Source organism: Calliphora vicina, chromosome 5 (assembly GCF_958450345.1).
Source record: "Calliphora vicina chromosome 5, idCalVici1.1, whole genome shotgun sequence".
NCBI classification, from domain to species: Eukaryota; Metazoa; Arthropoda; class Insecta; order Diptera; family Calliphoridae; genus Calliphora; species Calliphora vicina.
The window spans coordinates 48,593,326-48,608,823 of NC_088784.1; the positions used below are offsets into that span (position 1 = coordinate 48,593,326).

General features: G+C 34.5%; 1 protein-coding gene across 1 annotated transcript in view; it reads left to right on the forward strand.

Annotated features, from left to right (window-relative positions):
* Window positions 1-15,498, forward strand: part of stau (double-stranded RNA-binding protein Staufen) — a 261,511-nt gene that overhangs the window by 212,333 nt on the left and 33,680 nt on the right. The window contains exon 5 of the mRNA XM_065511992.1: window positions 4,191-5,511. Within this exon, the coding sequence (XP_065368064.1) occupies window positions 4,191-5,511 (1,321 nt within the window). The remainder of the gene's footprint in view (window positions 1-4,190; window positions 5,512-15,498) is intronic.

Sequence of the window (15,498 nt, forward strand, 5' to 3'; positions counted from 1 at the left end):
TTTGGTACATATTATTTTTTCGGCCTAAGGACTAAGCCTATAAACTGGCTGAAATTGGTCCATTATTTCACCTAGCCCCCATACAAATGTCCTCCCGAAATTGGTTTTTATCGGTCATAAATGTTTAATTTATATATGTATCTCCACAAGTTCCGCTCCAAATAAGTATTATATACACAAAATTCATGTCACCAAATTTTGTTACGATCGGTCCACAATTAGTCATAGCTCCCATATAGACCCGCTTCCGAAAATCACTTTAACGTGCATAAATCGCTTAAAAATGTTGGTATACTCACAAAATTCAACATAGTTAACATTAATATAGACATAAATCACACGACCTAATTTCATGATAATTGGACATATGCCCCATATAAGGCCCACTTCCGAAAATCACTCAAAAATATAAATTATTGAAATTTTAAAAGTAAAATGTTTTTGCTCTTTTACTTAGTGTCGGGTACTATATGGTCGGGCTTGACCGACCATACTTTCTTACTTGTTTTTCACCAGAAGAGGAGAAATACCCCCATATCATAATGGATCCAACTCTAGTAATCATAACACCGCCCCCTGTTTTCAAAATAAAAAAAGATTTACATATGTTTTTAACAACAAATCTACCGTTATTCTACAATGAATTGCAAATAGGGTTTCCCGGATAATTTAATTTCCCGGGAATCCCGGGAATGTTATTTCAACTAGAAAAATTAGTAAAAAAGAAAATTATTTTATAAAATTGTGTCATTTTATTTTAAAAAAAAGAAAAATAATACATTACAATTCAATTGTACCCACATAAAACCAAAAAAAAAAGTTTTTTAAAATATTTGGAGATCACTTGTTACTATAAAATTAAATATTAGCGGTATTCATGATATAGTAGAGTAAAAGAGCAATTAAGTGCACAAAATTTTATAAATTGTGAACGTATCTTTATATTTCGTTGTCGATTAATATGTTAATGGGATTTTTAATGCACTTTTTAGATTATTTCTTTTATTTTTCTGTTATATTTTTTTTTATATAAAATATAAAGACAATCAAAATGTATTTTCCGATTGCTACTTGCTTCAAATAAATCTAATTCCCGCTTAAAACTTTCAGCATTTGATTTTAAATGTTTAGGGCTTTCCTTTTCAATATTGATTGAATATTCTAATTGGTTTTTAAAACATTCATCCATTTGTATTTCGGAAACCTCACCATCAACGCTTTGAACAGATGAGGGAACATTGTGGTCAAATAGACGTTCATACATTTGCTGTCCATAAATTTTTAACATTGTGTTTTTATATTATAATTTATCTTATAATGTTAAAGTTTTTAGGTTTAATTTAAGTGAAAGAACCGTTTTTTGAGAAATCGTAGAATTTTTAGAAAACTGCTGTTCATAAAGAGTGTTCATTATAGCATCACCTATCAGAAAAATGGTTTCATTTCGGCTTAATGCTTCTACTGTATCCTTAATGGTGTTTAAAACCCCCACTAATATTTGGAACAAGCCATTCATCAAATAGAGATGTCATATTTAAATATATTAAAGTATTTTTAATTAATTTAAAATTTCCCGTTTTTCCCGGGAAAAAAATTTAAATTTCCCGGGAATTCTTGACAATAATTTTACGGGAAATCCCGGGATTTCCCGGTCGAAATTCCCGGACCCCAAACCCCAATTGCAAGTCATTATGTTTAGTTTTAAAAAGTGTAGGCACAATGAGAAATGAAGCTAGAGATAAAATTGTGCACAAATATCTAGAAAATCCGACTTTGTCGGGTTAAAAAAATAGCCAAATCTCATTTTCGGCAGATACCAGTAGTGCGATTCACTAACTTTTATAACGATAATCGTATCTTTAAAATAAATATAACGAAAATTTATCGAATTTGCTATTCAGTAACATTTTTAACGACATTCGCTGTCGGTTGAAGTCTGCTGTTACTTTAAGCAGTTTTTTTTCGTTATGTTAGCGACAATAATTTAAGTTGTGTTTATTTAATCGATAAAGTGTATTTGCAATGATTTCTTCGTCATCTTCACCTTTTGTAGCTGGAACTATCGTAAAAATAATGGAAACACAATTTTGTTTACTTAACTTATTAATATTTACAAAAAAATATAAAAAAATATGCTGAAAAATAAGGGAATTTGACGATTAATTTTGCTTGCGATGTCTCAAAAGTAATCCTTTACATTTTGGCCGGAAATAAGTTGTTTTGTTAATAGAGTTATTTATAAAATTATGTATTTACAAAAAAAAATAAATAAAAAAAGTAAGTCGCAGCCAAGTGTCGAACCAACAACCTTCCGATTGCTAGTCAACGCTGTACTCACTACACCACTGGTTAATTATTTCATTGTGCGTCAAATATTGGTTGTCTGCTTTTCGCTTATTTTGACATTTTGTCGACAGAAATACAGCTGTAAACAATCGTTAAAAATAAATTATTGAATCACACTATCGTTACTGCAAGCGATTATTTATGTCGATAAACATTACGATTGTCGGTTCGTTAAAAGTTAGTGAATCGCACTACAGGTTAAACATTTTAGGTCTCGGCAGCTCGAGATTGTGTAGCCTTTAAATATAAATACGTAAAATTTAACAAAACTATTAATTTGGCAAGCAATCCGCGCTGCGGTTTCAAGAGTCAAGTTTTTCAGACATGTTTAACAATTACATACATCAGAATTATATATAAAAAGAGAGTTTGGAATAGCGATTGCTGTCATTTATAAGACATCACACATCTGATATAAAGTTTTAGCCAAGTTGTCATTACTTAAATACAACTATGAAGTGGTATAATGAGAATAATATTGATGTTATACCAAAACACATCAATTAAACAAATTGCCCAAATCTTCGTCCAATCGAGATATATTGGGCGTAAACGTAAATTGAAAAAGAGTGCAGGTACAGTAAATAGCCAGATTTTGATGAGAACAAAGTGAAATAAATATGATGGAATAACTGTAGAAGTGGGGAGAAAAGTTGTGCAGCAAAAGTTATGCTCGCTTTAATCCGTACAGATTTTAAGTGGCCACTTCTCTAACATACAAAATAATATTTTTCATCTCATTCACATGTGCATATTTTTTGAAAATATTTGAAAGTTTTCAAGAAGGCATCAATTTATATTAGATTTTAATCAATAAAACGTTAAAAGCGTTTTATTATGAAATAATTCAGAATTTCGTAAATCAGCTCATAAACAAGTACTTATGTATCAGATTATATACCAGACATTACTGAACTACTTATATGTAATGTAGGTGGTATGGTAAGTAGTCATTGATTTCAAGTAGCTGTTCAGTAATTGCAAGTCATTACCAAGTTTTGCTGGGGTCAGAGTACGTTTTGTTTTGTTCTTTGCAGTGAGTAAAACAAAAACCAAACATAAACAATGAGAATGATTGTCCCATTTTGTTTTGTATTGTTTTTGCACATGAGCGCAAACTGTACATTAATATAAACGTACGAATCTAAAAAAAAAAAATAGTAAGAACAATATTGAAACATTCTGATAAAAAACGTTTAACAAATGTTTGGTAATTGATTTACTCATTATACTTAATAGAGAAAACAGTACAAAAATTAAACGAATAAAAAATACGTTTCTCTATCTGTTTTGTACTCAAATGTACGAATGTAACGGTAAATTAAATAATGCAGATGAGTGAAAAGCTAATCGTTTCGTTTTCTCTCTTTGTCACTTGAAAAGTTTTTGTTTTGTTTTTGCTCATGTACAATACAATATAAAAATTTTGATTTGTTTTGTACATTTTGCAACGTTTGCGAAATGTTTTGTTTATTTTCCTACTCTGGCTGGGGTATTACTTATATGGTCGGGCTTAACAGATTATACTTTCTTAATTTATTTGGTGTTTGTGCTTAACACTAGTTAAATATTTTTTTTTCATATTTTATTTATTGTATCTTCTCAAAATAATGTGAACTATAAATAATTTGTTCAAATCTTAAATCTAAATATTAATTTTTATTTACGTCCCACCACAGTTGGACGCAAAATTATGTTTAATTTATAGATCCTATCATCAGCGCAGGTCTGTTGGATTCCTTCTTCTTGTTAAAAATTCAAAAATATTTTACAATAATATTTCTGATACTAACTATTTAAGTAATTTATAATTCTATATTTATTACAAATGATTTCTTCTTTAGATATCATTTCAGTATCGTCTTACCAGTGAAAATGGGCCAGCACATTGCAAACGTTTTACTGTGACTCTCAAATTAGGAGATGAGGAATATACTGCGGAAGGATTTAAAATCAAAAAAGCACAACATTTAGCTGCAAAGGAGGCAATAGAAAAAACAAAATACAAACATCCTACACCTAAAACAAGTCGTCGAAATGATGACAACAATCTGTTAAAATCTAATATTACACCTACAGTTGAATTAAACGCTCTAGCTATGAAACTTGGCCAACAAACGTATTATATTTTTGATCCCCGACAAATGGCTTTAACCGAAAATAATTTCGCACAGAATGATAGCCCTAAAACAATTTATAGATCTACAACTCAACCGATTGAAGCAAGTAGAACAACGCAACAATCAGACATGGTTGAGAAGTTTAGTGGTGCATATGTTACAAACTTAGTAAACGACGCTAAACATGTCCAAACCATGAATCAAAAGCGACAGTTTTTGTCTAAATGTCCAGTTCGATTTTCACCATTTCAACAGTCTATTTTAAATGGGCCAACTCCTAAGGCGAATTCTTTAGTCTCTACCTACTTTCCCTCAGCATATCCTTGTAAAATTACTCTTATAGTTGGCACAAAAAAATTTGTGGGGGTTGGGAGGACACTACAACAAGCTAAGCACAATGCGGCTTCTAGTGCATTGCAAGTGATAAAGGAAGAAATAAATAATGAGCAGATTGAAAATGAAAGTTTTGACGACATTGATAACAAATCGCCCATATCTCTTGTTTTCGAAATCGGCATAAAACGAAATTTACCTGTTGATTTTAAAGTGTTGCGAGAGGAGGGTCCAGCACATATGCGCACTTTTATTACAGCTTGTATAGTTGGAGACATAATTACGGAAGGCGAAGGAACTGGAAAAAAGGTTTCAAAAAAGAAGGCAGCTCAAAAAATGCTTGAAGAGTTAAACAAATTACCACCCTTAACGCCAGTTGCATCTCCATTAAAACGAGTAAAATTAAAAGTTCCACCAAAAAAAAGTGGCCAACCTAAAACTATAAATTTAGTTGAGTGTAAAGAAGAATCCGAACCCCTATGGCAAAAAAATACAAAACTAACCATCAATGCAGATTCTCCAAATCCCATTAGCAAATTATTAGAATGGCATCATAATAAAAAAGAAAAAGAGCCTATCTTTAAATTAATTAGCGAATCTGGAAAAGAAAACTCACGAAGACGACAATTTGTGATGGAAGTTACCTCGAATGAGATTGTTGCACGTGGAGTAGGCAATAGTAAAAAACTGGCCAAACGTGATGCAGCACACAGTATGTATTGTTTTACCTTAATTCTTATAATAATTACACTGCGTTTAGATTTTATAAACCGGTTAGTGTTTATAAACCGGTTTTCTTTGAATTATCGATTTTTTGCGAAATGGTTAATTTAAAATGTTGATTTTCGGTTAACCGGTTTATCCGGTTTTTATCACTCAGTTAACCGGTTTTTAAAATTTGGTAATAAAATTAATAAATATTGTTACGAAATTGTACTTGAATTCAAATATAACGATTTTAAGGGCTGATTTAAAAGTAGCATAATGCTTTCAAATAACATTATTAAATAAAAGCTTTCAGTTGATTTGATCGTAAGTTGGTAACGCTGTATTCGAATTCGAATATTCAGTTAAAGAACATTGTAGAAAGTACACCACAGATGGCGTATGTATTAGTAAGATCTAGAATATTCGAATTTTGACAGTTAAAGAACAATCTAGAGTGCAGATGGCAGTGTTATAAATAGTGGCAGAGGTTGCAGTCGTTAGTCAGTTTATCAGAGACGCTATTCAAATAAACATCAACTGAGTGCCTTAAAGTGTGCTGTGTTTTTTTCAATTGAATTCGTGTACATTATAAAGTGTGTCTTTATTTCTGCGAATTTATAAACGTGTATAAAAAAACACTGAGTGACTATATAATTCTGTTGTTGAACATTTTAAATAAATAAAGAGTTGTTACAATTTTCAAACTACTAAACGGCTTTTATTTGCAATCAAAAGTATCCGGTTTATTTAAAGGAAATAAACCAAACGTTTGGAAAAGTTTAAAACGTAACAATATCATGTTTTTGTGCATGTATTATATTCATAGTATACACATTATTGGTTTGATTTGAAACATTTTTTGTTTATAGATACATTTATTTATTTATCTGTAATATTATATTACAGAGAATTGGTTATACTACCTTACATCTAAAATATTATTAAAATTTATTAAATGCTTGGAGAAGGAATATTTCCTTATTAAAACATTCAATAAATAATAGTATCTTATATAGGTTAGGTTCCATGGGCTGCTGCTCCTCAAGCAGCTCACTTGGGTCCATTCAAATCTGATTCCATTGTGATACCCAGGGGGTAGACATCAGGGTATTTACAATACTTCCGATGCCTCCAAATTAAACCAGCCAGATTCCCGGATGAAGGAGTAGAATCGTTTAAGACTCAACCTTGATAGCTCGTCCAAGCATGATAGGAATGGAAATCCGAGGATGCGTTCCCTCAGGTTTGTAAGAGCCGGACATTGGCAGAAAAGATGATACACAGTGTCTTCCTCTTCTTCATTATGGCAGCTTCTACAGTAATCATTGTACCGTAGGCCTAATCTTCTAGCATGTGTCCCGATTAAACAGTGTCCTGTAATAAAGGAGACAATTAGCCTTATTTGCTCACGACGGTATTCTACAAGTAGATTCGTCCTGTCGGCATCATATACGGGCCAAGTCGACCTCGCTGTAGCACAGGAAGGTTCATTAGTCCACCTGTTTTGTGCAGTCTCATATAGTTTCTGCTGAACAGCCATCTTGCATTTAACAAGGGAAATACCAGAAAAGGTATCGATTGCCTCCTCACTCATCATCGCACCCCTTTTGGCCAAATCATCTGCTATACAATATAAGCGTTATCCTAGAATGTCTCGCTATCTCATTTAGGGATACCCGGCATTCCTCGGTTAACCTAGATGTCGTAAAGACACCCGCTATTCCGTTAACGGCAGCCTTTGCTGCCGTTCGATAATACCTCAGCCAGCACGGATGCACGCTTAATGGCAGTAATTTCCGCCTGAAGAGCAGTACAGAAGTTAGGTAGCCTAAAGTAGGTTTTTATCCCAAAGTTTTCAATATAGAAACCACCGACCCTGTTTCCCCTATTAGAGTCATCAGTATATATCCGTATGACATCAGCAGGAGGGAAGAGTCCGCGCTGCCATAAATCCCTGTTCGGGATCATAATATGGAAATGCCTATCGAAAAAAAGGTTTTGCGATGCAGTAATCGACATTACCATGTATCTGTCCATAGTAATTCAGTATCCTAGAGTGTCCAAGGTCCTTACCAGACCACGAACAACCCGCATTTAGTCTCACAGCAGAGTTGAGAGCCATTTGTATCACCATCAAATACACTGGTAGCCAGTTTAGAATAGTAAAAAGTGCCTTAGAGGAAGTGATCTTATAGCGCCTGTAATCAGTATCATAATAGTCCTTAGAACTCGTTCAACGGCCTTCCGATGAGCAGCATTATCCAAGGCCTGCCACCACACCTAACTCCATAGAACAAGATGGGTTTGACGACTTCTTTGAAGATCCAATTGATACCTTTCGGCATAATGCCCCAGTTAGTACCAATTGCCTTTTTTCAGGAGTAGATGGCCACGCAGGCCTTGTTAATCCTGTTCTGAATATTCATATTCCAGGACAATCTCTTATCTAGAATGATGCCAAGATATTTTGCATTAACCCTAATTTCAAGACTGATTCCATTCAGTCTAGGTGGTCTAAAGTCATCGATCTTATACCTCCTAGTGAAGAGAACCAGTTCCGTTTTTTGGGGGTTCGCACTAAGTCCACTCGATATACTCCACTACAACTAGATATTGTATCCAGAAATTTACCAGATATAAAAACTGCTACATCGTCAGCGTACGCGACTGTTTTAATCCTTCTGTATAGGTCCATCCTGACCAACAGGGTATTCATAGCCAGGTTCCACAGAAGTGTAGATAATACACCTCCCTGTGGGGTTCCTCGATTTGCCACTTTTGAAACACTTGTACCACCTAGGGTAGCACATATGACTCTATAGCCGAGTATCTTTCCGACTAACCGGCGTACACACAGATCAATCCCCAGTTCATCCATCGCAGATAGGATGGCGTCGGGCCTGACATTGTTAAAAGCTCCTTCGATATCAAGGAAGGCAACAAGCGAGTACTCCTTATGTGATAGCGACTCTTCAATGGAGCCAACTAACGAAGGCATGTTGGGATTTAGAGATGAGTTCAGTCGGAATGGTCATTCTCAGGTATACATCAATCACCCTTTCTAGGGTTTTCAGCAAAAAGGATGCGAGACTTATTGGTCTGTAGTCCTTTGGTTTAGTATGAGTCGCCTTACCTCCTTTAGGAATGAAGACTACTCTACACCTCGTCAACCACGTAGGGATATAGGTCCATCTGATACACGCAGTGTATATGTTAATGAGCCATGGTACAACTATTTCTTCATTCTTCTGAAGATCAGCAGGGATAATGCCATCCGGCCCAGGGGATTTAAATGGGTCGAAGCTTTTGATCGCCCACTGTATTCTTTCTCTGTTCACCGGAATAGAGTTTTCACACGGAGCAACAGAATCAGCAGCCCCATTCACAGTTTCAAAGTCGACTGGGAAGCAGCATGGGAAATGAGTGTCTAGTAGGACCTCAAGTGTTTCCTTACTATTCAGAGTCCATCTACCACAGGGTTTCTGAATATAGATTGGTACAACCGGAGAGGTTGATAAAATTGTACGTAATCGGTTAGTCTCAGAGGATCCTTCCACGCCGCTACAGAAGTCCCTCCTGGCTTTCCTTTTCGCATTCCTCGTAAGGTTCTTGAAGTGATTCAATGAGGACTTGTATGTCGGCCAGATGCCCAACCTCTTAGCCTCGTTGAACAGTTTACGACACGTCCTTCTGGCGTGTGCTATTTCAGGATTACACCATGGAGGCATATTCTTACCTCTGCGGATGGTCGGCCTACAGGCCAAGTTAGTAGCCGATTGAAACGCTTCTGTAAGTGTCTCCACTGCTACCTCAATATCTTCCCTACTCTCAATATAGGGCGGGTTTGGTAAATACCCTATTTAGAATGTTATTGACACTCCTATAAGTTACACTAATAACAAAGTCAATATATTGATGATCGGAAAAGGAGCAGTCATTAGCGACAGCCCAATTAGTAATCATGCTATGGTGCTCAGCACTCACAAGTGTTAAGTCTAGAACCTCACTTCTGTTGGAAACAATGAAGGTGGGTTCTGAACCTCTATTTACTACTTCCAAACTACTATTAAGAATGAAGTTAAAAAGACTCTCACCTCATGTGTTGGTGTCACTGCTACCCCATATGATGTGGTGCGAGTTAGCGTCAGCACAGATAATCAAAGGTATCTTGGACCCATTCGCCTTATTGACAGCACTGCGGAGAGCATCATTTGGCGGATGCTCCCCATAATCGTGCGCCATATAGCTGGAAATCAGCCACAACAAACTGCCTTCATTGGTTTCCCATTGCTGTAATCAGACAGAATGAAGATATTCAAAGAAGTTTTAGCCAGTATACAGGATCTAATTTTAGCTGCGCCTTTAGCGTAGTAGAGGCTATAGCCCTTCAGACATAATCCACAGCCACCAAATCCATAGTACACCTTCCCTTGTGTCTTCCTTAGCGGCCCCAAGGAGTCCTTATTCAGGACGACGATCGCCTTTCTGGAAGATCCCTCAGCATCAGTAACCTTGACAACTTTCCAGTCGTTAGTTGGAAGTTGTGGGTTACAGCACTGAAGGATCTCCAAGATCTCCTCCGGGCTAGATGGCTCAGCCGGTATTTTAGCTATGGATCTAGGCTTTCGGGGTATCTCACTCACCGATTCCACCTCAAGCCTAGATCCCGGCAGTCTTGAGTAGCAATGCTGAGCGTTCGTCCACACAAGACATGAGTTTAACGTGACCCTGGTTCTCTTTGAGAAATTTCCAGAACACCCCTACCAGTTTTTGCTTCACCATATCCCAATTTGATTGAGATATGGATCCGTCGTTGACACTTCGATCTATAACCGCCCTAACGAGGTTGTCTTTGACAATCTCGCTAAAGGACTTAGCTAGAGATCGTTGTGCCGCTTTAGGCCTTTTCGGTCCCGGTTGCTGGCTCTTGGTTGTCGCATCCTCCTCTGAACGTTGCCTTTTAGGCACCGCTGATGACTCAGCAGAAGGAGGGGCGGTCTTGAGACCAGAAATGTGAGCCTGTTGCTCCTTTGTAAGGTCCTCGGCTTTTTTAGAGCCGAGAGCCTCAATGAAGCGAATGGCGGAACGCCCTTCTGGCAGGATTTTTATGCCTGAGACTACTATCAGAGCCGGAGTTGGCAGGGGGTGGTGCGGCTTCAGGGCAGGAGGATTCCATCACAGACCCTGATCGCACAACTGGCATATGGGAAGCGACTGAGAGGAGCGCCTTAGTTGCTTCCCCCACAGAGGATTCAGAGACATGGGTTTTAACCGCCTTGATGGTTAGGGCTTTAGCAGCTTTGGAGGTACTTGGAGAGAAATCCAGGGGTACCTCGCCGCTTATCCACCAATTGCTTTTTGTTTTTTACATTCAGCCAACCTGCGACACCAGTAGCATGCAGACTAGTCTGGCCCGGTGTAATCACCTGACTAGCATGGGTCACAGTAGCATTCGACTCGCCACAGCCCGTTACCATTTCTGTGGGAGTAGGGTCCCCGGAGATTATGAAGCCCCCGACCGGGTACATGGGGCATGATTCTTTACCTTCCATAGCGTCCTTACGTACAAATAAAGGTGCATTTTATACCTGCTGCCAGGTGTTGAACAACTGCCGTCCCATTGGGGATAACAGATGCAGACCATCAGCCGCCCAATATGGGAAACAGACGCTGATGGATTTCGGACGGATAATTTAAGAGACCTTTCGGACCAGCTGAACAATAACCAACAAAGCCACCCCTCTCAGTGAGGGGAAATGGCTTGTTGGAACATCTGATAGCCGCCCCAAAGGAGAGCAGACGCTATCAGACAGAGGGGGAGGGTAGTTCTTAGTGTCATGCTCACCGCGTGCCCTTCTGGAATGGGAGACCCTACCGGAGACAGCCAACTCAAGTTAAACTGTCCCCTCCAGCATGACCAACACAGATCATCGCATTTAAGCCTCTACATCGCGTCAAGATGACTACACATCGTAGAGGTATCTTATATATAATACAATAGAATTACAATTAACAATTAGAGATGAACGATATGTCCATACCTGTAATTTAATCACTGTGATTGATAAATCACTGGTAACAACAGTTACTGAATATTTCAAGTAACAGGTCGTTCTTTTATATTTTTCAACATACTATTAAATGTTGTTCTTTTATATTTTTCAACATTCACTGGTAACGTTTTTAAAAAATCGCTGGTAACAAATGGAGAAAGTAACAGGTACTTGTCGTTCTTTTACGTATTTCAACAAACTGTTAAATGTCGTTCTTCTATATTTTTCAACATTCACTGGTAACGTTTTTAAAAAATCACTGGTAACAAATGGATAAAGGAACAGGTACTTGTCGTTCTTTTACGTATTTCAACAAATTGTTAAATGTAGTTCGTTTATATTTTTCAACATTCACTGGTAACAACAGTTACTGCCTATTTTTAGGCGCATAATTTTATTTATCTCCAACACAGTGTATATGTAAAATGTTAAGTACCATACCAGTTAATTTTCTTAAAATTTTATTGCATTTGTTATTTTCCTATTATTTAAAAAAACTTTTTTAAATCAACAAATATTAGTTTTTGGTTAACTACGAGCAGATTAAAGAATGATAATAATACATAATATATTCTTCTTAACATAATTGTTATTTTGCTTAACATAGACAAAACGTGATCACGGTCATTGTTTAAAAGAACAGTGAGTTACAAATCACGTTCACTGAGAACGACGCATCGTTCTTCAAAAATCACGGGATCGCTCATCTCTATTAACAATAAAGAACATACATCAGTGACATACTAGTAAGTTTGACACAAAATTTTAACAATAAATTTAAACATAATTAGTAAAGAGAGAAAATAAAAATTATATATATATATATGGGGCATTTCACGTCAAGTGAACCAACTTTTGAAATCGATGTCTTCCGATCGCGATGAAATTTACACCAATGTTAGTTCTATTGGATAGTAATTCGGATAGTAATTTCAACAAGATCGGTCAAGAACTCTCTGAGTTATAGGAGGTCAAAATTTGACATTTTGGCCAAACAGGTGTTTTTTTTATCCATATAACTTATTACCTATTGTTCTTAGCAAAATGTGTCCCAAATAGTTTAGATAGCTATTTATGCAATCTTTCGAAAAAAAAAAATTAAAAAAATTTAATAAAATATTTTTGATTTTTTTTTTTTAAATCAAAAATATTTTTTACTTTTTTTTCAAAATGGGCCCTTTTTATTTATTTTTTTAAGAAAGCTTAGGTCTTTTCCTAAGCGACCTATATGGTCGCTTAGTGGGATGCGAGTGGGATATCTATCAAAAAAAATATTTTGTAACTCAAGATTTAAAATTTTTGAATTTTTTTGCAAAATCAAAAACTTTGTTGACTTTTTTTAAAAAAATGGACCCATTTTTTAATTTTTTTTTTTTGCTCAGTAGAAAGCTTATGTGTTTTCCTTTAACACCCTTTTTGTCGCTTAGTGGGATATCTATAAAAAAAATGTTTTGTAACTCAAGACATACAATTTTTTACTTTATTTTATTATTATTTGTAACATTTGGTTAAACTATGTACTAAAGGCCTGCACAAGACAACATTTTGTAGAAAAATGTCTTACTTCAAAATTTGATGCTTTGTTTTGTTGTGTCGCGCCGCAAAAACCATGTTGTACCATGTCATCGCGCCGCGAAAACCGTGTTGTGCCATGTCATGTCTATAACTATTAATGATGCTGTTGTTATGTGTGGTAGCTTGAATTGAATTGATGTTAACAAGTGTCGCATTGTTAGGCAGAATAAAATTGCATAGCAGAATGAAATTGTACACAACTGCTGAACTGTGAAAATCTGAGAACTATTATTATTTAGCATTATATTTTTTTTTTTTTAAATATTTAGAACAAATAATATAAGGATTTTTAAAAAATATAAATAATAAAGTGTAACACAGGAAAAAGAAATTCATAATTGGAATGAATTTTTTAATAAATATTATTAATCGAACAAGAATTTTTTCCAAACTTTTTTCATTCAGAATAAGAACATGTTCATAAATATTTTAAAATTGTACATGAAGGAAATTTTTGCTTTTTTTACACAAATTTGTTGCTATTTGATAATAAATTACATTATGTAGTTCAAATATTTTTGTATAATATCCCAATATTGGCCAATATTTCTAAATGTATCGAAAAGTCTGAAACGTAAATAATATAATTAAAATTCAAAAAATGCTGTAAATTTAGCTCATATTTTCTCATTATATAGTTGAAAATCATAAAAAAGTTAAATATTTTCCAAGAAAAATTTCAAACATTTTTGAACAACATAAAAATTAGAGTATCCAAATCCGAAACCGAAAACCGGTCAACTTTTTTTTCATCTTTGTAAACTCCACCGGTTTCGGTTTTTTTAACTTTTCGGTTTTTAGACAAGCCGGTTTTTGTAAGACGGTTAACCGGTTTTAATGAAATATATTTTCTAAAGCTCAATCCAACAAATTTATGAAAAACTTTTTAAAAATATTGATTTATTTTATAGAAAATTATAGCATTTGACAATATTTCAAAGATATAAAATAATTGCATAAAGATAGAGCTTTCAAAATTCAAAAATGCAAAATAAAAATTTAATATAAACCGGTTAACCGGTTTTTTTTAAGATAAAAATCCTAACCGTTTAACCGGTTTTTTAAAAGACAATAATCAAAACCGGTTTTTTCAAAAACATACTTTTTCGGTTAAATCGGAAGCCGGTTTTTCTAATTTGACGGTTTTTTGGATACTCTAATAAAAATATATCAGAAAATTTAAATAATTTTGTTCAAGCCTCCTAGATTTTATTTGAAAACAAAAAATAGGAAAAAAAATTCTGTGAAGTTACGCAATAAATGCCCTACACTTTTTCTTCAAATCGTTGGGCAGTTGCATTTGTTCCATTGGAACATTTTCGTAGATTTATATTTTTGTAGCAATTATACCGCGAATGATTCAGGGACACTTCATTAAATTTAAACACGTTTTTACAACGAGTATAATAAACACGTTTGTCTTTAATATCATTAAATATATTATAAACTTCACCGTTAAGGATTTATACATTAATTTAATTTTCTTTAATTAAACACCGTCTAATATGCCAATTGGCTTTGTTCATGGAGTTTTATTTTATTTAGCAATGTAATTATTAAATGTCCCGTTAATAATATTCGAGCGGTTGTACCTAAGTCAGGTAGTATTTAAAATATGTATGTGAAAAACATTACATTTTTAATTCCATGAAAATTATTGGCATTTTATGGCTTATATTCAACGTATTCCTTTTTAAGTAATAATATAACAGGTAATATTACTAAATATTGTAAAATTTTCCAAAACAACATTGAAAAACCCATTGGTGTACTTTCGTATTTTTATTTTGACCTACTATATAATATAAATATAAATTCCAGTTGTATTTTTATAGTAAATTTTTTCTTATTGCACACAATAAATACTACAAATGAATTGAAATCATCTCATACAAAAAATGCCTCATACATGATTTAAATGACTTGAAATTATTTTCCATGTCATTCATGCATCTGTTAATTTTTTTAATGTTGTGTATGTTATGATGTTGTTAAAATGATGCTGAATTTGTTTTGATATACATTGCCTTTGCGTGTTGCTGTTAAGTAGGTAAAAGAACATAACATGACATGACAAAAGCATCATGTGGCAATTGTCTTCATGTTAAACAATGCAGCTTGTGCAGGTTATTAGACATATTTTACTTTATTAATTTTCAATATTTTTGCTATATTTTAGTTCACGATTTTGATTTTTTATTATTATCTTATATATAAATAGGCCACACTTTTAAGTATGTTATTGTCCACCAATATTGATGAAACATATATGGTTTAAGAGGTTATTTTCTCTAAATTTGCAGAAAATTCATTTTTTTAAATTCTTTCCATAAAAGCGGTAAAAAGCGTTTAAAAGTGGTCGA